Source organism: Colletes gigas, unplaced genomic scaffold, assembly GCF_013123115.1.
Source record: "Colletes gigas isolate AHSC1104 unplaced genomic scaffold, ASM1312311v1 Colletes_gigas_Sc00003, whole genome shotgun sequence".
Lineage (NCBI taxonomy): Eukaryota > Metazoa > Arthropoda > Insecta > Hymenoptera > Colletidae > Colletes > Colletes gigas.
In genome coordinates, this window is record NW_025106632.1 from 2927610 (window position 1) to 2955385 (window position 27776).

Consider the following 27776-nt stretch of genomic DNA (forward strand, 5'->3'; position numbering starts at 1 on the left):
GCGGGCACCGTGCCCCTTTGGCATCCTCCTTCAAAATCAAAAATGTTCAACCTAACTCGAAACACAGTCGTTTGATCCATCGTTTCCTTCTTCGATCAAACGCTTACGACGCGTTTTTATTTGCTACACACTAGTCTCTTGGTACATCGATTGCAGCCTGATGCAAAACTCGTGAACAATCTTACTGATTCGAGTAACGAATTCAACCAGATTCTTTTGGAAAAATAGGTATAAAATTTCATAGTTACATAATCGAGACGTTTCAATTGGTACCGTAATATTTTTGGGATACAGCACGTCTTATTTTGAATATTTTAATTTATTATTTGAAATTGAAAATTAAAACTTCAAAATCGAACCTTTACCGTAACCTTAGTCTATTTCATAACTTCGTGTATAGCAATTTTCATTTCATGCCACTGCAGATAAACACTGCCAACTGAGCTTTATTATTAGTATAGACTACTGATACTAGTTGTCATTTTTATCTTTCGATATCTGGTTAACCTAGTTTTTCATTTATTTCCAATCGAGTAACTTCCTCGTTAGACAAGAACGTTCATACAGACTCAATCGATGTTCTATTATTAATTATATTATTATTACTATATTTTGTCAATTTTCTTGTTTCAATTCGTACAAATAGACCAAAACTACTGTAAAATACTGTATCATATTTCAAACATAATTTTTATTCAGAAAGCGTCGATTTCACTTTTATCGAAACGTCAAAAATTAGTTACAACGTTACGAAGAAATTTCTCGTTTCCAGCTAGACCGTGTAGCGTTAACGCGATTTTTCTGACCGCAAAGTATCGCGTGGAAATACCAATATTTACGGAATACGCGGGGGAAATGCTTCCTTGGATTCCGCAATATCGTTATCAAAGGTTGCACGGGACGAATCGACCGTATTCGAGGGCAATAATGATCGCGCGTACAGTTTGAATTTTCCCCGCGTTCCCGCGCCGCGCGTTACACTCTTTGATCGAACGATGTTATCTGTACTCGTGTGTACGTCAAGTGTGGCGCCAACTGCAGTTGCTTAGCGCCTTTAATTACGTAAACGCCGATAAGTACCGCGTTAACTTGAGCAGCGAGCGCTGACAGTTGGACGGGGGATTCCCGGTACGGAAAAGAACGATCGCGGAATTTCTTGAAACCGACTATTCGTCGACGGAGTCGTACCTGCATTTTAACGGATTAATTTCGCGGGGGGAAAACTAGTCGTTGCGTATTCCGCGCGTAATCGTTGATCGATTCTTGGAAACGAGCCTCTCCGGACCGTTCGCAAAAGTGTATTCCGCCGTGGAGAATATCGCGTTAGAAATCGCTTGTGAACGGGTCTATCAGACCTATTAAGAATCTTCATCGACTCCGTAATACAGCGACGAAGGCCGAGCGAAGTCCTACTTTCAACTATGTACGTTGAAACGATGGAAAGTAAAATATGCAGCTCTGCAATAATTTCTTTTTTGTTCCATCGCGGACGGTCGCTTTTGTAATTGACCAGCCCGGGTACATGGAATTTCTCCGATCGTTAAATTTACATATTATTCCAAACGAAGAAATCTACACTTGGAGATCCAGCCGCGATAACGGGTCTCTGCCTAGCGTGACATTTAACCCTTTTTGCATTCGTGACGAAAATTCGGTCCTTCGTGCACGAACGCCTAAATTTAGACAAAATATTTACTTGGGAACAGGAGAGGAATAGACTCGCCCATTCCTATTTAATTTACAAATAAATTTACTCTGTATCTCGAAACGAGCGATGGCTTGGAATGTTGGTTTAAAAATTAGTTCTTTAAAGGGTTAACGGAAGTATCGAGAGTAGAGTCGAGGCGTTGGGTACGCGTTAGTACGATCCTGATCCCCGGGACACATTCACGAAGAGACCGGGGCTCGTCTTACGTCTGGACCTTTTTTCTCGCGGTATTTGCACGCAACCCCGCCCCTGGTTCTTTTTCCATCGATGGGACGAGGCGAAGTTCGTTCCGTTCGTCATGCAAATTCCCCCCCTCGGTTAATGTTTCCAGGAAAATCGTGCACGCTGGAACGCGAATGCCTATAACGCTCATAAAAAATGTATGCATCGTCGTCGTTTCGCCTGGCGGTCGGGCGGGCTCGCTCGATTCTGGAATTCAGTGGGTGCAGCGGGTTATGGGCAGACGGTCGAATGTGAGTTTCGAGCGAATCCGGGCGAAAGCGGACGATAGAAAGGTGAGACGCGCGCGACGGTCACGAAAATTCGCGGTATCGTTTTCACCGCGCGGGATTTTCCTTTTTTCCTGCTGGACGTAAACGCGGTCTTGCCTTCCATTCGGTGAAAGGGGAATATTCTATTGAGCTGATAATACGTTGTCGGTAACGGGACAGACAGAATTGATCGATTAATCCGGCGTCGATACCGGCTCTGATAATTTGTCACGGTCCGGCTTACCAATTTTAGTGTATGTAACGGACCAAAGGAGAAAAACGCTACGAGCGTTTCCTATTATTAAAAGTATAGTACGAGGGAGTGACGTGGGTTGCATTCTGATATCGCTTGATTGCCGTTTCGCCGCGAATGCGTAACGGTCCTTCTGGTTATTGCAAAACAATTCAGCTCCGTAGTACGTATACCGGGTCTGCACACGCAGGTGGGTTTGGCATCTCTCGAAGGTATTAGTTAACATTCTACGTAAGTATAAGCTGCTAGCGACCGTTTTCTCGCTCTCTTTCGCTTTTTCTTGTTACATTCTCTAGCCCCGTGGTGTCGGCTCGCTTACCCAGCCGGCTATAATTATGCCTTTCCCTCGGGAGCAAGTGGGCGCCTATTTTTGCGCAGGGCCCTCCGCTCCGCGTATAAGCGCATCTCCGCCTCTGACGTAATTCATTCATTCATTCATTAAGTTCGGCCGCGTGGGAGAGACTGCTGATTAGCGACGTAGCAAAAGCATCGCGTTAGGTCACTCTCGGGACTTTTACTCTCGTTCTCGCATTCTTTTCCTCTTATTAACCTGTTAGCCTCGCGGCCGTATTTTAAAAACCACGAGTATACTCGTTACACCCGCTATACAGCCTTTTCAAAATCATTAATATAGAATTTTATTATTAAAAAAAGAAACACTGTAACATTGTAGAAAAATGTGCAATCTCTTTACTTTTTACGACCAATTTTTATACTCCATTTGTTATTTCTTACGACATTTTGGCACAATTTAAAGCCCCCCTTCGGATATAACGATAAATTTTTGAAAATTATTCGAGGTTTTCGTATTTGCTTCTTTGAACGTTCTTTATGATTTTATTGTTATACGTCGTCGTAAGAAATAATAAACGTCCCTGTAAAAATTACTCGTAAAATGCAAAGAAATGACACGTTTTGTTCGTCCAATAATATTCTTTATTTAATAGCATAAACGCTTGGTATCGACCACGTTAAGCATATACATAGAAGGTTACCATTACATTATGCAGAATTGCTGCAGCAGAATCTTTGAATACAGATATCGATCCATGAATAATTTTGATGGGTATATTAGTACTTTACCGGCCCACATATTTATTTTGACAGTGCAATGAAATTTCTTTACTTTCGTTTTTTAAGAATATCTTTCCGTATACTGTCGAACAGCTTAGTACGACAAAGTTGCTGGGGATTCCTAATTTGGAATGCCCATTCGACGCGCGATATAATTAATGAGGCATACGAGATTCGGAAGGTCCGAGGGCATTTAAAATCAGCAGACTGTCGAATAATAAAGCTCGGGTAGTCTTTAGAGCTGAAATTTTTTACGCGTTGAAGATATGTTGCAAAAGAGAGAGTCGAAGTAGCGATCCAAGGTTATGTTCAGAATGGAGTAGCAAAATTTAATTAAGCTCTTAGTTTAACTGAAACACCTAGTGTAATACTTGGACATGTTAAACTATATTATTCGATGAAAATTGAATTCACTTTGTTGAAGATTTATAGTTCAAAATCATGGTCTTTTACTCTAATTAATATTTTTTTTTCTAAAAGATTAACACGGTCGTGAACCTCTAGAATTCCATAGACGTTACGCTATATTTTTGTACGCGAAGCAGAAGGAGCTACACGAACATTTTAACTACAGCGTCCTTGAGCGATTTCTAAGGACTCTGGTTCTTTTATTTGAACGTTTCGACATACCGGGCGAAAAATGTGTCTGGTCGACGAACCAGGATGCCTTCGCTCTTACACCAAGAATTAGGAGGTCGGACATCGAAATGTCAAACTGGCAAAACCTGATTTTGGAATGTTGACCGGCATCAGCGGCGATCAAAGAGTGTCTTTTTCTTCTTGTCGCGCGTTGAATTGCTCGCTTTGCCTTTTTCCCCGGGTTTAATATGCAGTGGCTCGCGCTCAAAATCCACCGCCATCTCTTGCCTTCGCATTATTATTCATAAAATGTAACACTCGAGCAGGATACTTTTGCAACGAACGATATAATACTTGTACTTGCTCGTTTGAATGCGATGCGTTCAAATAAATACAACGATATATGTTTTCACACTTTTTATTAGCAAAGTAATCGTAGTAGAATATCTTCCATGGTTAGATTCCTTTCCTGTAACATGTTTTTTTTCCATTAAAATATTGCATTTTACATTGACCCTGCAATTGTAACGATACAGGTAGAATTTATTTCACTTTATTAATAATGATCTCGAACGCGTGCAGTGGAGTACGACTCGGGGATCGGTATAAGTAGAAGCGGTAAGTAACGAACAGACGCGCCGGGCAGACCGAGTTCGATCGCACGTACGATCCATAAATATCCAAATTCAATTATCTCGAAAAACGAAGCATTCCACGAACAAATTTTATTCCACATTTTCCACTTATCACATAAAATCACACCCTTCTCCGTACCATGGTTACTGGTGCACCCTGTATACCACTATTTTATCAGAGAAAGTAAGACATACCGAGAAAGGAACGTTCGATACAGCTGTTGGAAAGGAACCAAGAGCAAATATCACGTCTGCTAATTAGAAATTCGAAATTGACGACGAAGTCCCTAGGGGACGAGGGGGTGTAAATTCCTTTTAACGTTTCTCGAAAAGTTTCTTTTTACAAATTATTTTCGTCGACTGTTTTATTCCATTTGGTGAACCAGCAGAAACGGTTGCGTAACATTGCCCCATATATCGTTTCTACCGGGAGAAACGACACCCCCGACGAAGGAACGTCCGACACAGCTGCAAAGGTACCCCAAGAGCAAACGTTGCGTACGCTAATTAGAAATTGGAAATTAATTGAGCCCCCGGGGGTAGTGGGAGGTTGTCAAGTTCTCTTTCACGTGCCTCCCGCGCTCCGTAGCCCCGATCCGGGCACTCCTTTTCTCTTCTCGATCGGTGCCGGCAGCCGATCGTCCTCTCCTTCTTATTGCATTTCGTTCTCCCGAGACGGCATGCCAGCCTGCGCTCTCTCGCCTACTCTGCCGTGCTCGATCGAAGGGAGAAGCAAGAAAAGAGCTTGCCGGTGACAGGGAACGTGTAAGAGAGTAGTGGGGCCGAGCGTAGATAGATCGAGAGCGAGAAAAAGAAAGAGAGAGAGAGAGAGAGAAACGGAAGGGAAAGGCGATGAAGAGAAAGAGACGGGACGTGTAACAACGGCGGGGCAACTGGCATTTTCCGTGAGTCAATCGACCAGAGAGAAAGATGGTGGAGAGAAACTGCTTATTTTCGCGTCTTCTTTCGCGTGTACAGCGCCATCCACGGTGCAAGTCGAAAGCCCGCGGATGTGACGGTTCTCCAACATCGATGACGCGGTGCATCTCGTTCCGTGGGCGGATCTCGACGAGTGGGCTGGGCTTAATGGTGTCTGGTCACCGGGTCGTTTCCTGGCTACTATCCCCCAGATACGTCTGCCGTATTTCGATTCTCGCGTAGGTTGTTATCCAAGGTAGTATCTCGCGGCTTGCTTTCCAAGTGCATCCGTGTACTCACGCGAACACAGGGCGGATACGCAGCCGAGGCTCGTAATTGGACTTGGTCGTCGGATAGTAACGCGTTATGGTCTCTGATTTTTTTTTTTTCTCTCTTGCACGGTTCTTTCCTTCTGCCCTCCCCTCCTCCTTTGAATAAAACAGAGTCTCGAGAGTAGCCGATAGCGAAGAAAACGGGGCGTGGGTGGCTCGAGTTGTTGACGCGTACCTTTAAATCAAGGGTTGTCCACGGTGGTATTTAGAATGTCGCCGGTGTGCGCTCACTGCGGAAGAATTTATCATTCGCCACGGGAGCGAAGCAATTCCAGTTCGATTTGTTCTTGGCTGCTCGCGTTCTCGTGGAAGTCGTAGATTTTTGGTTCGACGACTTCTATATTAGTATTTTACCCCCCAGGAAACAATTAAGTTCCAGTTTTTCTGGGAATTTTGAAACTTAGGCGTGATCTTTATCGCACGGGTACGATTTATGGTGTAAAATCTGGAGTAGTACAGGTTTCGTGGACGACAGGTTAAAGCGTGTGTGGTCGTCCAGTGGCCAGTGGGATAGATAGTTCGCGCGATAACGCCGCGAAACAAAAGTGTAGGAGAGAAAGTATTTCATCTTACGGCCAAGTGTACGTGCTACTTTTCGGTGAGATTTTCTTTTTTTTTACGACTTGTCGCGTTACGTCCGTGGGAAAAAGGGCTACCACCTCGTACGATGGTAGTTTTTTCATTCATACGAGGGATTCTACAACCGTCTATGGAATCATTTCTTCTCAAGAAATAATAAATCTCCTGGAATCCTCAGGGCGAAAAGGAATAAAACAAGTAGCCACAAGCCGGAAAAAGGAAACGGTGTTTCTTATCTACAGGAAGTAATAATAAGTATGGATTAAAGAGTAATAATTGTAGTTACGAACCCGCGTTTACTGTATTTTCGATTCCTGTTATTTGTATCATAAATTGTAATAGTAAACAAAGAAGTGGAAAAACATGGAGCAAAATGTAAATCATGGAGACTTTAAAATTACTAATGTTGATTTTAATTTTAAATATTGTATCGAACACAAGTGGGGACCTGTAGATTTACACAATATTTAAAAAATCTGCGGGGTAAGTGGTACGATGCGTCTTTGTGGTCGATTTCATGCCAGCCGCGATCGTTTCGCGCGTTTTTCCGTGATCGTAGGCGCGAACACGAGAGCAGATCGCGCGTGCGCGCGCTCAGTTTTGTAACTGGATCGGATGAGTCCGGCTGGTTAGCACGAGGCTGGTTAGCACAGGAGTCTTGGGCACGACGAGATTTATGACTTCGCCTTATATACGGATGTACATCGAGTGACCAGGAAGAGAAACGTGCCGTCACGTTCGCATATGTGGCTCCGGCCAAAGGGATCGTCGTCTCGAGATACTTTGAACCGTGGGACTCGTTCGCTTAGAATTCCACGAAAGTAATTTCATGCCGACACCGTCGCGCTTTTTGCCCCCCGATATCGTCGGGATTCTGTATGAAAAAAAAGGCGACCGGGACGATTAAACGTTACTTTGAACCGTTATTGACCCTAGATTTTGGTATATTTGGAAGTCGAAGTTATATCGACCGTCGCGTTATCTGTCTACGCTTAAAACGGGTTGCTCCGATATCTCGGGAAGCATTAGCGCGGTTACACGTGGTCTCCGGAGCAGCCGATGATCCATGAATGACGAATTAACGAGGACGTGGCGGGGAGGAGTTCGCATAGGTCGCGTCGATGCAGACCCGCGAGCTGATTTCTAACCGAGCTTGCATGGATGGTTTCCTATCTGCCGGTTATTATCGTGCATGTAACGGGTCATCGGACGTCTCGAGACCTACATATCGTTCGCTTCTTGATACACAAAACTCGAGTATCCAGAGCGTAGCCGAGCGTGGGGGGCATGGCTGGCATTTTCCTTCGCAATCTTTTCCTATAAATTGCGTCAATGGGCGCGGAGTCGTCGATATCGCGATTGCACGAGCCGAGCCGTGAAACACACAACGCCTCAGCCTTCGTTGCCAACAACGTTAACCGCGACTCTCTCGCCTCGAAAGTTATCTACTTTCCCCTATGACTATAGCAACCGATGGAATTTTCACGCCCTTCCCACCGTACGCTACCACTACGAACGAAAGCTCGAAAAGCTCTAAATTAGATCTCACTCGATAACATCGAATTAATTATGAAATATACGACGATAAAGTTTGGTGAGAATTTAGAATATTCGACTGAGAATTGCAAGAAATGTAAGACTACAGGCGCATTGCTATCAGCTTCCCGCTAATTAAACCATTTAAACGATGTGGTGAAAGATACGGGTTTGCTTGTGGACTATACTTATCGAGTCGAGTAATGGGTTTAGAGCTTGAGGAACTGTTTCATTCGTCTTGCGTTGATAACGATATAAAACTAAAAATAGCTGCCAAAAAAAAATTGTATAAATAGCTTAGATAATTCGACTCTCTTTAAGCAGTACAATTTGCGCAATGAATTTTTAAATACGCAGAAAATCTTTCTGCTGGGCTTTCTATCGTGAACGTACTTCGATTTGCCTCTGTAGAAAAACCACGAATATTTTCCCACATAAACAACGTTTTCCTTAAATGGTACACCGTAGGCTTACATGCAGTCGGTATTGTTTCGACTTTTTTTTATCACGATGATCGTAATTATTGGCCGTCTAACGGGACGTAATGCCGAACGTTCCAACATTATCAAACTAAATTCTGATTCTGAAAGTTTCTGATCCGACACTCGTTTCATTTATCTTCGAACCGGATCGAAGTAACGTCTATGATACGTTCACTTCTGAAGCGAGCCACGCTACACACGAAATATCGCATTATATCGTGTCTATTTTCGATCGGTAACAGTTCAGTCATCGTCCCAGAAATATTATGGTGTTCCAAAAGGCATTATTTAGGCGTATTTAGTCGCTTTGCTATCCGGTTAATTTTAAACCAGCTATCGAGACGTACTATACGCGTCGATATATTGTCGAACAGCGTTTCTTAGGCTGATTATTCTTTAAAATAAAGAATAACATAATTCGTTCGAGACTTTGTTTTCGAGGTAAGCGAAATTGAAAATTTCTCTGATTCGCGCGCGATCGAGTAAATCTGGCGCGTCTGTCCACTGCTCACTGTTTCTACTTACGCAGGAATTCCAAGTCACTCTACTCGAATGAAACAAATTTTTATTTGTCATTCCATAGCCAATTACAGTTTTGGTTATGACTACATACATAAGGCTCTCGTTTGCTCAGTTTCGTGTTAAAGTCAGAGATGTGTATTAAGCGTAACTAGAACCTGAAGACTTTTAGGGGCACTAAAACTGATTTCACCGTATCTGGAGACTACGTTGCACTTGACCTGAAATTATCTTTTCTGAAAGTGGGGTTTCATTAGAAGGTAGAGGGTTGTCTGGGCAGTAAATTCTTGAGTTTATGTAGGAAGTTCCACGTACCAAAGCTTATCAAAGGCTTGAACGATGTCGTCGAATGCTCGTGAGGCGTGTTTTTTCCATCCTAATGGCGTTACCGTTTGGTTTATAATATGTGCGTTTGTTAGATAGTCGAATTTAATGATTGGGTCCATTATTTATACGTATCCATTAGAACCACCGAAACGGTCAGGAGTAAAACGCGAACGCAAACGCAAACGCGCCGTGGCCCTTGCTGGACGCGTCCCACGTGTAATTTAATGAAACGATTGACTGCATTTTGTCGTACTAACCCATGTGTGTACTCAATGCCCGGTAATCTAATCTTAATCTCTTCTATTGTAAGCTGCGAAGCCGGTGTCTCGCGTCCAGGAGCATTTACTACGAAGGCAAATGCAACGCGTTCGTTCTTTATTGAAACGAACGACAATGTGTGCTTTAGCCGAGCTGTGTCAGTAAATTGACTGTGTTGCGTGCAATGTTTGACCACGAGATCTTTCCCATCAAAATTAAAAACTGTAGAATATATTCTAACACGTTCGGTGTAAAGTCGATGTCAAAGAGAAGATATATGCTTGCTTCATCGTGAATTCCATTTGATACAAGATGGATTTTCACGTTTTGTCTGACACCATCCGTTGCAACGTTTATCAATGAATCATATTTATCATTGTTTTAATAGTCTCTGTATAGATAGAAATATAGACTGTGTAACATTCATGACACGATACAAGTGCTCCTCTCAAATGTCACCCATATCGTAGCAATTGTACGAATGCGTATGGCCGTTTAAATAAATAAATAAAAGATGGAAAGCCGGTTGCCGACGCAAGGGTTGATTTCCATCTCGTCGATCGAGTCCCGGTCGAACGGTAGTCGGTCAGAAGCGATAAAATGGCGGGGGAGTCGGAACGCGGCGGAAAGTTAAAGCGGGGTCTCCACCCTGTTTTTTCGTAGCGTGTCTGCCGGGCAAAGCCACCGGTTCGATATCACGAAAACTCTTGTGCCCTCCCCTCCCCCGTGGCTTTCGTCTCGCGGTCGCCTATCCCAACGAGAGACGAGACTCGATCGATTCGCGTCGACGTAGTACTATGGCCTGCTTACACGGAGAGCACTGACCCCCAAGGTCGCTCTTACGCGGTTGCACGTGCTGCGGCAAATTGACGTTACTCTCCCCCTTCCCCGTCTCGTCGATCATCCCCCCTCCTCCTCCTCCTCCTCCACCACCTCCTCCACCACCTCCATCCGCGCGGCCATCGCAAACGCGCCGCGGGTCTCGCAGTTTGCGCGGTACCGCTCCGTCGACTCTCTTTTTCTCGGTGTAACCGTTTCTAACTTTCCTCTCTTGCTGCGCGCGTTTTACGATCGAGAGCCGGCCCGGCGACCTTTTCCGGCCGGCCACCTTGATCCTATCCGCGACAGAGTTCCGCGTGACACACGCGCCCGCCGTCCGCTTTCTTCGCCTCGTGGCGATTTTTGCCGGCCGGATCGGCCCTGCGTTTCCGCCGCTCGAATTCGATACCGCGATTACGCCTCGGCGCGTGCGACGACGACAGTCGGTTTCCACGCTCCGAGCGACAGATTAGCACCCAACACCATCCGGCGTCTGGGTTCTATCCGTCGGAGGAACTTTACGGTGCGTTAGTGGCAACAGTGGTCCATGGCGAACCGGGACTTAATACGTGTATCGATATCGGTTTAGATCGAAAGAATCCTGATGTTTTAACCCTTAAGTGAACTATTGGAGCCACTCCGCAAGTTTAAACTAATAATTCATCGAGCCCCATTTGCATTTGACACATTAAAATCTTCCAATCCATTCAGGAGTTGTGACTTTTTAAACATACACATGAACTTTCAGGGGAATCATTCATTCATGGCCAGACATTGTATTTTTTGGTGAAGAATTTTTTTCTCGAAAGTCCGTAGGATTTCGAGGGTATGTCTATTGACCAAAAATGATTGCAATTGACCCCTGCAATCGAAAATAATTTTTTTAGAACGATTTGAAATTTTTGAATTTCGCCGAAAAATTTCACACCTACTGGAATTATTTTCTCGAAATTGCGTAGGATTTTGAGGGTATGTCTATTGTCCAAAAATGATTGCAATTGACCCCTGCAATCGAAAATAATTTTTTTAGTACGATTTGAAATTTTTGAATTTCACACGTACTCGAATTTTTTTCTAGAAATTACGTAAGATTTTGCGGGTATGTCTATTGACCAAAAATGATTGTAATTGACCCTCGCAACCGAAAATAATTTTTCCAGAATGATTTAAACATTATTGAAAAGCATTGTTATAAAATCCAATCGTTGCTCACCAAAATTCCTGTATCCTGTATGCGCGTAGTAAAACTTTAATACCAATTAATCGTAATAATTTTTAGTCGTTAAAATTCTGTCTAAATAAGAACGCGATCCCGTTGAGGAAGGAGCATATACATATAAAATGATCGAAGCGGTCTGAAGTCCATCGCTTGTCGCGAGACGTGCCTTGGGGCGACTCTCATCGTGCAGAGGCTCCTTTTTGCTGACCCCGGTGACACGCGAAAACCCCGCAGGGCCCGTACGAGATACCGGAGCCCGTCGTCGAGTGGTTAAAGCAACGCCGTTATCCGTTAAGGCAACGCCGTCGATCCGCGCGCATTGTTGTGAATATTACGAACACGTCTCGTTACGATTCGCGGGGCTTCCTTCTTCAAACGCATCGGTGAACCGTGTCCAATTAAGCATACGGATGGTATCGACTTGCGCGGATGGGTCGACGACAATGGGAATGAAACACGAGACACTTCCTTCCTCGGGAAAGTGGCCGCTCGTATGAAGCGATTTAGAAAACGACGAAAAGAAATAGGAAAAAGGGAAATTGAATCGCGCCAGCGGCGAAAATAGGTAACACGTGCGTGGTCGCGAGTCAGAGATGGAGGTATTTCGTAGGGGGGGAGGGTGTAGGGTCGGAGAAAAATAAAAGAAACCGAGGGAGGGAAGCGGTTTCGGATCCGTCGCGAATCCCCTAGCGTCGGTTAGGTGCGTTCTGGTTATATTTAGAAGTTTCGCGCCTTTTAGCATTTGCTCACCGACGACCTGGCGACTCGCCAATTTCGGGAAGATTCGTGTGCCCGGGGGCTTGGGCGCGATGAAACACGTGGAAGCGGTGTTACGACCGGGAGATTGCATTCGTTACCTCACACGTATACGCGCAACGTATGGTGGCATCCCGTTTGGTGGCTTCTTCCTCGTTCCACGACTCTTTCCGTTTGGCCCCGTTTGCGTCTTTAAATGGAAACAACTTGAACGCGTCTAATTAATATTCTCGTTCCCGTGAAATCAATTACGAACTCCGCGTCGTTTATAAGGACGCGTCTCGCGAGGGAACACCACTTAACCTGCCTCCATCCGATTTTAACCTAGTTTTACGGAGCAGTACGCTATACCAATCTTCGTTGCTAGGCGTTAGAACTGGAATCGTTTTAAACGTGCAAGTAAAATAAATAATGTGTACTCCGAGAACTTTCGAAATTAATTTTATTTCAAACTTTCGATCTGTCCTTTCGCGAAGAATCGTTCTCCGTTGGACTGTGTTACGACTCCCGGCCGGTACCTTGTATATTACGAATAACAATCTCTATGATCGAAGTGGGCGTGGCGCGGATGGTAGAAGCAGATCATGTGCTCGAGGTCGAGGATTCGAGTCCTGTTTGTTAGAATTTTTGCCATTTTTTTTAAATTGCTTTCGATTAAATGATAATCATCGCACGCGCACACCATACATTTTTTACTTTTTGTTTTTCACTTCTCTCGAGAACTTGCTTCGCGTTGCAGAGTATGTATTTCGTAGAAGCAATTAATATTAGCAGATATCGCAAAACAGATGATGTGTAAAAGGAAGCGTAACACGGGGCAATGACGCGTGACAAAATACGGCAGCAACGAGCAACTTTCTAAGATACAAACGCGTGTGCTGAATTATTTCTGAAACGACAGGAAGTCTCGGATTATACAAAGTTTAAATATTCTGCACCGATTGTTATTTATTACCGGTGGTTAAGAAAACTTTTTCTCCTAATTATCGCGCAAGCTTGTTCGATTCCGCGTAAACGAACGAGTCTTATTGATAAGGGACAGGAGATTTGCCGGGCATTAATTAAAAGTTCACGCTCGCGGTTGCAGCGAGCGAGTAAAGTGAAACCGGAAGACGAACCAAGCTTTTTTGCACGCCGAGCGTAACGTGTTCCGAGATATTCTAACTGGGCATTTTTGTACGTTAAGTAGAAACTTTCCAGCCATTTTATATCGCGAGATAATTGGAGCGAATTATAGAAATCGATGAACTCGATGATTCCAGAGAAATTGAATCGAACCAGACTTTCGATCCATTTGCATATAATATATACAAAGAGATAAATATACATTTGGACGAACTTTTACGGTAAAAAGAATTCAATAAATATTATTTAAAAAATATCTAAAACTCACATCACGGTGTTACACGTGTTTCAAATCAGTTATATTTATCGAGCCTCGAGGTACCATGCGAGGCAGGCGAAGAATATTTTTTTTTTTTACGCGAGTAAAAAAAACCCCAGATGCACGTAAGTTATGTAAGAACACGCGTGCATCGTGAATGCAAACATTCGCGTAGAAAAACTCACGGCATCGACGATGCAAATATTTGTATGTAAGAACCTCGCGCATTACGGATGCAAATATTTAAAAGCATCGAATGCGAGCAATTTTGTTTGATGTTGCAATAAACATTTTACTGCGACGTAGTCGCGCGGAATTTAATTAGACGACTTTACGACTACGGTTGGTTAATGGTTCGTTTTGCGAACGAGTCGCGGCACAAAGTTCATTCGCGGATCGACGGACGAAACGTAATTGGACCGAGAGTCTGCTCGTCGCGAAACGGCGTTACACCGACATTGAGCGATTGTATTTCGAAGCTGTCCTTGAGAAAAGTTATGACCCGTATCCGTATGAGAGAGGAATCTGGACCAACCGGATTTCCAGCGATTGTACCAGACGCCATGGATGACACAGTTTGCAGAAACGCCCACGGTGTCGTATGTCCCTTCAAACGCCTCTGTTGGTCACGTGTTCCTGAAGGATTTCATTGTCATATTGTCGCGTGCAATCTTTTCCTTCCTTCCTTTCCTCGTATATCGCCCGCAGACGAGGATCTCAAGATAAACGATATCAAACGGGTTCACGAATGTCCAGACGATGAGATTGTCGTAGGAACTATCTGTGTTTTTTGGGCTTTAACAGGTTTTTCGAATCAAAGGTACGGTTCGTTATCCGTTCGGCGCACTCTCGAGTAAAAACTATCCTGACCCATATGTGGGTCAGTGGACAGTTAACGCGTTGACCCTAAATCGAGCCCACGAGTAATGTCAACGACTAAGGGACGGAAGAATCAGGCCTCTTTACCCTAAGTATCTTTAGAAAAGGGTTTTTAAAAAGAAATATTTTTTGCAATTTTTCATTTTAAACATTCATAAACGATAATTCATATTTTATATGAATATTTCAGACACCCTGATAGGTATTCCTTGGTTTACCAGAGTTAGTCATTCGCACTCGATAAAATTTTCAATTTTCCAGCGAGGCAAGACCCTGGAAAAGCTACGTTTAAACACGAACGACACGAGTGGGCAGAGAGCAAGAAATACGAGCAATGTATTTTCATGAAAATTTATTTTACGCGATAGCAAGGTCTTACCAGTAACAAAGTTTCAATGGTCCCACTGTGGGGGGCCTTCTCGAAATGTCGGGGGTTAAACATCCGGTGCAATTTCTTCTATTTGGTCCGTGGCTTCTCGTTCCCTTATTTCCCGAAGAGTTGTGTCACGATCTTTCCGCTGTTTGCAGTCGGCCTTCACCCTGAATATAGAATTGTCGAGGTTAGGACAGAGGCGTGCTTGTTCCGTTCCAGCCAATTAGCAACGTTTTACGACCGTTCGTGGCTGTTGATAACTTCTCGAAGAGCCGGAGACACGCAAAAATTCCGCGTCTGTCAACGATATCCTGCAGGCACCCGTTTTTCGGACTTGTTTATTTTTCACATGCAACTTTCATACTTTAACCACCAACACTCGATTTAACTGCTCTTGGTGGGTAACACGAACTGCATTCGTGAAACAGATATAGAAAATTCAAGACTTTTACTGCTATTAACTCGAGCACACTTTCTTACGAAGTAGATGGCAAATACTCCAAGCAAACATATCTTTTCTTCCATTTTTTGCTTATGTATTTTGTCGTATAGAATCACTTTAAAACAGTAATACCGTTGTTTTTCTTTAGAGGGTCTGAATTCTTTGCCGAATGTCCCTTCAGAGAGGACAACTGAGTGTAAAGAGTTAAATTATTCAAACTTAACGGTGGACATTTTCGTTGTCTACGTAAGGGTTAAAAATATCTAAATATCTCGAAATATGGATTTTTGAACGTAAAAATTGACATCGCTAGATGATTCAGTAATTTTAAAATTTGATTACTCCAACGTGCATTGGTTTCAAAACAGTATACTCCGATAGAAGTTGCGTAAGAATAATTTATACGACTGGAGGAAGGGGACGTTCGGTCAAAATACGAAAGGACGAGAGTGGGACGTAGACGGCACACGCGTGATCGAAAGCGTCGACGATAAGCCGGATGAAATTCTTCTAACTTTGGTTTCCGTCTTGTCTGTTACAGAGGAGGAGGAGATAGACGTGGTGACGTTCGAGAAACCTTGCAGACCAGCGGCCTTACCGACGTACCCGAGCCCCGCTGACCAACAGCACTTCCAATTGACGGTGAACACCGCGTTCAAAGACAAAAATCCGGCACCGAGGCCACGTGGCAGGCCGCCGTCGAATCCTGCGCGAAAGAGGACCGCGCAGCCCGATCACAAGCCCGCGAAACGCGCGCGTCATAGGACCACGTACCAGAGGAGAAACAAGGTAGGACGATGTATGACAGTGTCGTCGCCGCCCTCCATCAAGATGACAGTGTCGTCGCCGCCCTCCATCAAGATGACAGTGCAGACCGCCTCGAGAAGCTCGTCCGACGACGAGCTGGACACCGAGAAGAGAAGCTTGCACAACAATATGGAACGACAGAGGCGGATAGAGCTGCGGAACGCGTTCGAGGAGCTGCGCGTTCTCGTTCCGGCGGTCGAGTCGAAGGAGAAGGCACCGAAAGTCGCGATACTCAGGCAGGCAGCCGTGTACTGTGATATGTTGACCGAGATCGGTCAGATCACGGTGGCCAAGGTGACGGAGCTCAGAAGGCGGCAGGAGAAGCTCAGAGCCAGGCTCAGCCAGCTGCGGAGGAGTCTCGCCATGACGCGTTGAGGAGAGACTCTGGGAATCGTATCAGATTCAGCCGAACTGGCCAGCTTGGTACGTTCGAGTCGAATTGTACGCGGATCGGCAACAATCTCGCTCTCGACGTTCGCGGTTCCATCGCCTTTCAACGAGATTGCGCTCGGTCACGGCGTAAGGGATGATTTTCAAGCACCCAGGTACGGCCTGGCCGGACGGAAGAGGAACGCCTGGGTTCATGGTTTTCTACGATCCATGGTTCGATCGGGATCGCGAAACGTCGGACAGGGGCGAAGCAATCTTTCGATCGGTTCCAGCGAGAGACCGCGGAGATCGGAATTTCGTTTACCCGATGGAAAGCAAGGCTCGAAACGTCGACACACACCGAACAGAATGTAAAGAATTGGTGCCAAATATTAGGGGAGATCGAGGCGACGAGATGACTTTGGGGACGATCTAGAATTTGGTCGAAAGCGTTGGAATCGACCGGTTTTCCGTTTTTCCTTTTTTGCAGAACCCGCGGAGAAAAGGAACTGCGAACTTCGGATCGCGTTCGATAAAGTCACATTTTTATTATTGGCGTTTCATCGCGCGGATTATCGACTGGGACCGGTTCCGAGAAACTTGAGAATGCGGTGAATGTTCGAAGAAAAATATGTTACAAGGAAATTGAACGATATTCGATATATAGACGAATGTGAAGATTATTTTTTCAGCGCGTCGGACGTTTCCCTTTTGTTTTCTACTCATTTTAAGTAAAAGACTTGCATTTGAATGTCGAGACTAATCCGACGAAAGTCGAAAAGACGATGGATCGTTCGAGATCTCTCATCCCTCTTGGATTTCGTCGGCAAAGCGAAACGTGCGCGCGCAACCGTGGAAATGAAAATTTATCGCGATTTATCCGGTGTTAATAACACCAGTTCCCAACTAACTGGTCTTAGTATTTCTCGGGCGAACCGGTTCCCGGGCGTGTCGTTCATTTTGTAAAAGAAAAAGCGGGAAGCGCATTCAGACTTTGATCGTCAGTCGGACGGTTCTTTTTCCAAAACTCGTATCGATAACTGGGAAAGAAGTTACTCGTGGAGGTTCCTTTTAGCGATTTTATATTAAAAGTTAGAACTGGACGAGTCGGATGCATCGACGTTCGACTGGTTCCTGCTAATCGTGCAGCTCCCTTTCGCGGCTGGCGATAAATAATATAAATTTGTTTTTTTAAACAGCGGTCAGACGAACGCAAAAAGAAATTAATTAGCCCCCTCTGTCGTCGAACGAGTGTTGAAAAACTGATTATTCGGCGACTCCGAGCAACGCGATTGTCCCCGGTCGTTCATCGTAGTTTTAACGGAAAACGACTGCGCGTCGAAAAATTGTTAAGGGTCGTGGAAACGAGCGGCAAAACTATGATTCTTCGATTTGAAAAGAAAAAAAAAACATACCCTCGGTTGTTTCGTACGATCACGAGTGCGTTCAACGATGCCATTTAGTACGAAAGCGACAGCTGCGATTAACTAATCTCTCCATTGTCAAATTCCATTGTTTTCTCCCAACAATATCGCGCTTGTATCGCTAAAATAGGTAGGTGTTCGCCGATCGATGATCGCTGTGCGATCTTCAAAAGAAAAGAAGAAAAAAAAAAAAAGAAAGAAGAAGTTCCGACGCGTAGCGCCTTCGATAGTTATGATCCGATGCATCTAGTAGTGGCTGTATTCTGGGAATCTTGCAAGTAGGTGAGCGAATGAGTCACGGGCGTGTGGGTGGAAAACAGTTTGCATCTAGGACAGAGAGAAAGAGGGTGAGAAAGTGGGGGAGAGAAAGAGACACAAGTACACACACAGGACTCGTTCGCCGCGTACGTTAAAATTCTAATTTCGCGCGGTCCCTTTCTCGACGGTGATAACGTCTAGTTGTATTTTCGGATCGAAAGTCTTTTTTTCGTCCGCCTTCCTCTTTTTTTTTCCCCCCGTCGAATCCGGTGCGTATCGGGCGCAGACGGGACGTTGGTTTTGTCCTTTTGATAAAGTCGAAAAAAAAAAAAGAAACAGTACCGATCCCGGGGCGATATTCAGTCTTCGCGATACTTTCAAACGGGTGCAATAAGCAAACGATGCGAATAGAAAGCCTCCGTAGCGGACCGTTACTTTTGTTATTAATTATTGTCGGACACCGCTCGGCGAAGGAGGGAGACACGGCGGCCGAAAAATCGGGACAAGGATCGAACGATTTTTTTTTCTTTTTTTTTTTTTTTTTAACCATGATCGATCCGACGACGCGCGCTCGTCTCGAAAGTTTTTCCACGCCGATGAAACTCGCGACGAGAGTTGGATCTCACGAGTCCCTCGCGGAAAGATGAGGGGGACGTAGAATTTCGGCCCGGTTTGTCTTTTAGTTTGTCCGTGAACGGTGCTCGCGAAGTAAACGTCGACGCGATTTTACAGGAAAAAGAGATAAGATTTTTCCCGCGAGGTCCACAGAGGCCTGACTACGCTTTTAAATGTATATAAACACTGTACATATTATATGTATATATACATACATGTAGGTTTATTTATATATATATATATATAAATATATATATATATATATATATATATTCACACACACACATGCATACGTAACATACTAGCATATATAAAAATTATATACACGAATGAGCGCGCACTCGCGCTCGTCTCTGTGTGTACGTGTGTGCGAGATAAGGAGAGAAAGAGAGCGCGTGAAAAAAAGTATAACACTACTAATTATTGACTTTAACATTAATATTATTATTATTAATATGTCTTATTATCACCATTATTATAACTACTATTATTGTTACGAGTTTTAGTTACGAGTTTTCGAGCATTTCATTGCTAACACACAATGATTCTTAATAATTTTATTACAACGAACCGCGATCGTTTGCACGTGAACGATCGTCGCGCGATTATTCGCTAAGATTTAAAAATCAATAAATGATGAGGATATATATATTAGGGATTATATTATTATATAAAAAAAATATATATATATATATATATATGTATACGTGTACGTATATGTATATGTATGTATATGTACTATTAACGAAACGTCGTCGCGGCCCCCGTAGAAATCTGTTTCTCGACGGGACAGGGAGTGCGAGTGCCGGTGCTCTCGCGTGGGGTGAGATAAAGAGGCAAAATAATGTGTTCATTACATTTGTAGGTAACAGTATTCGTTTATATACATACTTTTTACGGGCTATCGAGAAGATGAAAAAGAAAAAAAAAACATTGTTACAGGAAGGAAAGACCTTTCGGGTGACAGGCTTCTTTCACACGCAGTCACGCATACGCACGCGCGACACGAAAAAAAATACAAAAAATCACACACACACAGACACACACACAAAATGGACAGATTCACGCGCGCGTACACGTATGTTTACGAAGCACAATTCTTGCTTACCAAACGCATGAACACACCGAACGGTATAACGAGAAAGGGGGAGAGAGAAATAGGGGAGGGGGGCTAGCGGAGAATGTGTACGGTCGACAATGGTTCGCGCACGCGAGAATTAAAGAGGGATCGTAAAGTCGCATTGTAGCGGAGTGGGGGGGGAAAATAACAGATTGACCGACGACGGACGCGTACGAAATGCAAAGGCGCGACGAGATCGGGCTTGGGAATCGACGGCGGGATCGTAAGCGGCGTGCTGCACGTGCATCCGGAAATAATGTCTCATACGTATTCGTCATTCCTCGTCCGGGTGCGACATACACGCTCACACACACACTCGACGACCAACACGTACTTACACGTTTTACAGACGAAACGCACCGGCGTACGCGCGCTAACACGGGTACAGGTTAATTAAAGACTTAATCGACGACACGACGAAACCTGAATTGCAACTCAAGTGCTTCAAATTTATATAGGTACAATATAATCGCAGCGAGTAATAGTGCAGTTCGGAACACTGGTGAACACATTCGGTGATCGTTCGGAGGGAGCGAGGGGAGAGGGTGGATTCAATGCAGTCGCGTTTAAAAAAAAAAAGAAGTTTGTTCGAAAAGGGGTAGTTCACGAAGCCCCCTCGACGCACGGAATTTGTTCTTTCTCTCTGTTTCCGTTGGTCGAATCGTACCGAGGTTTTACTTTCTTTTTTTTTTTTTTTTTTAATTGTTACTGCATGGGACTTCCTTGTCGCGAAACGGCCGCGCGATAGTATCGAAAGCCGGATGCCGATTTTTACTCGAATCCGTAACGAGGACTCGGTACACCAGAATCCGTTCGAAAATTGCAGAAATTTAGGGGTAAATTAGTTGTACGCGTTTATAGAAAGAAAACACGAAGCCGTTGGTTCTCGAACGTTTTTTTTCTTTTCCGTTACAAATTGCGTTCTCGTTTTACGTGGAAACACGATTAGCGGTTCACCGGTTCTAAAAAAAAGAGATATCAAGTACTGAACGATGCACAAAGGCCTTACATAATTAACCACGGTAGAGTTTTCGACGTTCTCGCGTACGCGAATTCTAGGTGTGCGTAGCTTCCGTTATATTTTTGACATATTTTTTATACGTTAACCCTGCGATCGCTGAAGGATATTAAAAAAAAAAAAAAAAAACGCTTTACGCGATTCTAGGAATCACTACTCACGGAAGCAAAAGCGAGCGCCGCGTATGTTATTAAATGAAACACAGCAATGAAACGAAAAGACTAAATAAATGAAAAGAAAAAAAAATGAAGTTTTTATAGACGATCGAATCGGTTATCCGAGCGCGTCGGAATATTATACAGAACATTGTTCACATACTCAGGATAATAAAGAGACGCCTTAATTTTTAATCTTGAATTCGGTCTCTGTGAATTACGGATATATACCTTCGCGTACAATGTCTGTAACTATGTACATAAGAAAACACACACACGGTGTAGAAAAATAGGTATATATATTATATATATGTTTCTCTTTCTCTCCGCGTAAAAAATTCTGTCGGGGTCTCGCGTTTTTCGTTCCAACGCGCGGGCCTGTCGATCGAAATAGAAAAAGAAAGCTGTATCGGGCACGTTTCGAAGTTCTTCCGCGTTTGACGAACACAGAAATTCGTTAGTCGAAAGGAAACTCAACGATACATTATAATATAGTATTGTACGGGGTGTTCCGCACGAAACAAGCTGCCTGATTATCATGGAACCTCGATGATTGCGTTCGAGCCTCGTTCGTTGCGTCGCGTCGCTCAGCAACGAGCAAAGTTAGAGGTGGAGGGGATAGACAGTAGCGGGGCACCGTCTAATTAGATTGGTTACCTCGCTTATTGCACGAACGTCGATACTTTAACCTCGTTTGTCGTGCAATTATCAAGGTTCCGTCGTTTCTCTTTTAATTATAACGGCACGTGGAAATACTTCCTACGTAATTCGATTCGTTCTAAATTCCGAATACGTCCTAAGAAAAACGTTCTTTCCATTATAAATTGTTTTCGAAGCTTTTAAAGTCATCGACACATTGTTACGCGCGTACATATTATCATTTAACAAACGTTGCTCGAGCATCTGTTGTACTTAACGTTACTACGCATTCAACCATTATATTATAATCACAAACGACTTAGACTGGGACCGATATGTCCACCGACAGCGATATATCGTCAAAATAGAGATACAATAGAAAACAAATATGTATAGTAAACAAAAGTCGGTGACAAACTTTGACGAAAGAAAACAATGTCGAATCGAGCATTTTTCTTAGGAACGTGTCCTCGTATCCAACGGAAGCAAAGGCCTGTTTCGAGTGGGACGCCGTGTACATAATATACATACCTCGCAATAGACTTCGCCTTTTTAAGACGGTAGCCTTCTCTTCGCGCTGATAAAATAGTAATCCTCGTTTAGCCGCTTTTTATTTTTCACTTGCTCGTATATCCGACCTGTGAGTTCTCTGTATCGTGCCAAATCAATGAGGGAAGGAAAGGTGGACTGAGAGAGGCACCATAGTTGCGGATTTAGGCGAGCGTTATTTAGTCGAATTTAGAGAATCGATGATCATAGAATTGATTAATTGGAAAGATGCGATTTGCTTTACACAGCTGAAACTTACAGCTCATAGGGGACGCCTTTCTCCGAGGTCGTCGGTCCTCGTTGAACATGCATTTTTCTCCTCTTCCTTTTACCCCTGCTCTTTTAGTTTCTTTACCCTCGTATCTTTTTTTTTTTTTTTTTTTTTTTTTCTCCCACAAATCGACTGGAATTTCTAGGCCTTCTCTGGACAAAGACATTTCTTCGAAAATTGCTCAGAGAGTAACACTCGCTGATGGATCGCGGGAGCGTATCTTTTTTTTCTCGGACAATTTTGCCTTTTAATTTTTTTTTTATCCTCTGAAAATCTTGTTCGGAACGATAGCCGGTGGTGTACGCGTTATTCGACGCTTCGAACACAGAGAATTACTTTTCTTCGTTCCTTTTCTTACACGCAGGATGCGCGAACGCATCTTCTAATATTAAAAATGTCAATAAATATTATATGTAATTTTATGATTTTACGTAAAAGATACTTTCGCGTACATCTCGAACAGGTTGTATCATTCCGAAGGCCGGCGATGACTTTAACGGTCGATCAGGAACGGAATTTTCGTGAAGTTCTGCGCATTGAAATTCTACACATATCGTAAAATCGAACGGGGCCGCGAGAAAAACGATATGTCGAGGGAATAGGAGACCCGGGAATAAAACATAATAGAGACAGAAAAAGAATGACGCTCTCTTACGATCCGTCAGCGATTTTGAAGAGTGCAAACGTACCTGCTAGCCACATAGACATTAAAAATAATAATCGTAGTTACTGTAACGGTCAGAGAGAGACGATATAAGGAAGATATATCTCGTTTGTAAACGTCGTACGTCGTCGTAGCTTTAGCTTAGGAAAGGACAAGGCAATTATTCTAATATTGTTATCATTGTATAAACGACTCGAAGTGGCGCGAGATTCGTATCGGTGAGTTTAGACTTTATAGAAAATATCGTTGTTTACGTTTTGTTTCGTTTCTATTCGCAGCGTTGACGATCGAGTGTTATCCTTTTAGTTTTCTTCGCGAGACGAAGATCATGTTTGAATTCGACGTTCTTTTTGATTGTTGTAAATACGAGCGAATCTCGCGACCACGGCTTCCTTTATTTTTTTTTTTTTTTTGTAAATGTTATACGTACACGCGTACAGCGCAGCGTCCCCTCCCCCCGTGTTAATTGTGGACAAACGATTATTTTGCAAGTTCTGTTCTTCGTTAATTATATATGTATATATGCCATATATACGTACATAATTATTTTCCTTTTCTTTTTTTTCTTTGTTTGTTCGTTTCATTTTGTTTACAATTATTCGACGCGGCCAGCGACGTGATTCGATTCGTTCGCCGATTTGCAATGCACGCATAAACAATGCCACGGGGATGACTACTACTAGTATGCGAGTGTACGTACACCTATGTTAGATATACGAAAAAAATGTATGACATTGAGAGAACGAGTGAACGAAAGAAAGACACAGATGCGATTGAGACTGAAAGATTCAGAAATCGAAAGTTTTATATAATGTATATAAATAAATATAGTTTGGTATAAGAAACCGTGTACAGTTGTACCAAACCTTTTGGCGTTAAGATTAATAACGTAAGAAATTTATGGATGCGTAAACGAATCCATTCTTTTTCACGGGAGTAGGGGAACGATTGGGGGGGGGGGGAGAGGATTCTTGACAAGAATACTTAAGCGTAACATTAAGTTTTTTATTCAGAGCAAAACAATATTTTTTATTTATCCCTTTATTTTTATATGACGTTGCTACTGGAAACCGTTTGTACGATGGAGTTCGAAAGGTAGAGTGAAAAAGAAGAAAAAAAAAAATTGAGCGAATGGAAGATCGAGCGCAAGTGATCGAGCAAACGACGGAGAAAATGGCGGACAGGAAAGATTTAATCAAGTCGATGAGCGGGTTGGTAACCAGAGCTACACAACGAAATGACTCTCGAAATAGGAAGCAGCATGACGCGAGAGAGGATCGTGTACAATCGTAAACGGGAGGAGCGAAGGGAAAAAAAACGCAAGTGAAATAAAAATGGAAATTGGGAACCCCGATACACAGGTTTTTGAACTGCGATATTCATGTTATACTATATTATATATTATATGTATATTATATACAGATAGACCGATAGAATCTCTTATTTTTGCAAGAAAACCAGACTCCCGAAAAACGAGAAAAAAAAAACGAAAAAAAATGGAAAAACAAAAAAAAAAACATTGAACAACGTTCGTCGAGGCGCGACGACGAAGACGCAGGACGTGTTCTCGAAATGGTTTTTTTTTTCTTTCTTTTCTTTTCTCCCCCCGATTTTCCGTCTTCGCGCGACTCTTTCGACGTTGTTTCTCTCGTTTGTTCTTCTTCTGTTCTTTAACGATAAGTTCCAAATGTTATTCCTTGCTGCTGTTGGTCGACGAACATTTCGCTCTCGAGACGGAGACAGAAAGGGAGAAGTAAAATAACACACACGTCCTGCGAGTTCGTTCGTCGCGTCGAACACGACGGACGCGCACTACAGAGACTTAGCCGCTTTAAACCGGGGGTGGCGTCGTTGGAATTTCGTCTCGATTCGCGCGACGTTTGACGACATAACCTATATACGTAATTGGTAATTACGACACGTAATTACGATACGAATAGGATAGAGTATATAAACGAGGAAAGCCTAGGTTCCGATCGAAAAGAAAAATCACGCTTCTCAAGGAAACGCTTTTAAAGAAACGGGGGGGGGAAAAAGTACCATCGGAGGGTAAATCGTATTTCGAACGATTCGACAACGCAAGAGAGAAGGGTTGATTAGATACGATCGTCGAATTCGCTGCTATACCTATTGCTAATATTATCAAGTATCGAGCAATACTATTAATAATTATTTAACATTAAAGGCAACAACAATTATTACTACTCGCGTAATTGTATTATATCTTAATAATATTTAATATATAATATTATATAATATATTATATTATACACTTATATATACATACGTATATAGGACAGCATACCGTATAACCGTTACACCTAATAATATAATATATTATCGATAATATTAATATTAATTATTAATGGTAATTATTCATAAAGTATCTTACGAAAGATGCTCTTCTCGAGTTTCGTTTCCATGGAGGGAAATTTCAATTTGTAATTCATGATCGGCCGTTCCCGCGGATAATGGACGAAGTTTACGGACCCACCTCCTAAAAGAGTTCACTGTACCTATACCTCGAAGATTGTTGGATAAGTAAGCGAAAGGAAACGTTACGATTTAACGATTTCACCGGAAACCATCGCGATTGTCGTTCTCCGGCAACGCCGTCTTCCCCCACCCCACCCCGTCTCGCGTATGGTATATTTCTTCCCCCAGTCGCGGTCGGCTCGGGACCGGACGTTGTCAGGAAATCGTCGAAACCTAAGAGTCACCCCTCCACCGTACGATTACTGTAACATTGACCTTACACGCACGCATACATGCACGTTTAACGGGGGAAAAAGATGGAACTATAAGCGAAGCGCATCGGTGAAACAAGACACTCTCAGAAAAATCTGTAAGGATATTTGTATATGTGCATACAAGTACAGGTTCCACGCACGCGATCTTGCGTTTACGTGTACGTGTATGTAGAACGGTATATATTACATTATAGATAGAAAATAATAAATGAAGAACTAATATTTATACCAGAAGTTAATAGTACTATTAGAAATAATATTTATATCTCTATATTTACTATTTGCATATTATATAACGACGTAACCCTCGCCAGTTCCGTAAGATGGATGGGTGGATTTTGTACAGAGAGAAAAAAAGAGAGAAAGAGAGAAAGAGAGAGAAGGTAGGAGTGAGAGAGAGGAAACGGAGAAGCGTTTGTTGGTATTGTAACAAGTGCCGTAAGAAAATAGAGTGTGTGCACGAAAGTGTGTGTGAGAGAGAGAGAGAGAGAGAGAGAGAGAGAGAGAGAGAGAGAGAGAGAGAGAGCAGGGTAAGAATGAAAATATAGGATGAAGAAAAATAATAGGTTTTGTACTTAAATTTAGAAAGTCGTCCGCGCAGCTACACGCATCGTTCGAAAAGTGTTTCTCGGTCAGTTTTTTTTTTTTCTTTTTTTCATTTTCTTTCGATACACATTTTAAACGGTTCTAATTATTCCTTTGCGATCGACTATGCAAGTTGTGTGGGCGTGTCGGTGGTCGACGATCTTTTTTGTTTAGACGGAAAACGTGCTCGTTAAGCAGACGTTAATAATCAAGTTTTAAACGACGATGTAAATTCATAGTGATGCGCATGTACTGCGAATATTTTGTTAGCGATCAACCACGAAAGATTAGCAAAATGAAAGTCTTCGATGTTTCTTTTTTTCAGGAAAAAGGGTCAGACAGTTCCTTGACGTTTATATTTCGAATTATCTTATTATACGAATAAAGCTATTATCATTTACCCTGGTGCGCTTCTTCCCCTCACACCTCGCGCGTCCCTCGTCTCGTGACTCCTGTTTGTTAATAAATTTTATAGAATTTTAAAATAACGAGGACTTTTAAAACGCGATAGAGATGCAAACGCTGCACATTTACCTGGACTCGTAAAACGAATGCGAGGTAAAAGTCAGCCGCGTGTTACCTATTAGAAATATTTGAAAGTCGTGTACACTATTAAATAAATCAACGGGGAAAAATTTCACTTGTCAAGAAGACAATTCTTGAAGTATACTTTCTTTGTATCATTTAAAAAATGTTTCTTACAAAACGTACAAGGCTTTTTAATGGCAAAGGTCCATAGAAATAGTGAAAAAATAAGCATAATTGAATCTTAGTCATCCGTATCATTTCGCTCGTGTCGTTTTTCATGGTACGGCGATTAACGGTACGATCGACGACCGGCACCGGTTTTACGAGCCTTTATTTCGCTCGTTGAATTAATTCGACGCCATAAAGAGCAAGATAATGGCTGGCTGAATGCATCTGAAACCGCTGGCCGAAGAGAAGGTAAGCCAAGGCAGAAATTTAACGAGTGAGCCTCCGTGGTCCAC

At 43.0% G+C, this 27776-nt stretch overlaps 1 protein-coding gene across 1 annotated transcript in view; it reads left to right on the forward strand.

The window, feature by feature from the left end:
* LOC122404504 (protein L-Myc-1b-like) overlaps positions 1-20178 on the forward strand; it is a 33535-nt gene extending 13357 nt beyond the window's left edge. Inside the window, exon 3 of the mRNA XM_043408509.1 lies at positions 16105-20178. Within this exon, the coding sequence (XP_043264444.1) occupies positions 16105-16745 (641 nt within the window). The 3' untranslated portion in view covers positions 16746-20178. The remainder of the gene's footprint in view (positions 1-16104) is intronic.
* Positions 20179-27776: the final 7598 nt, after the last annotated feature.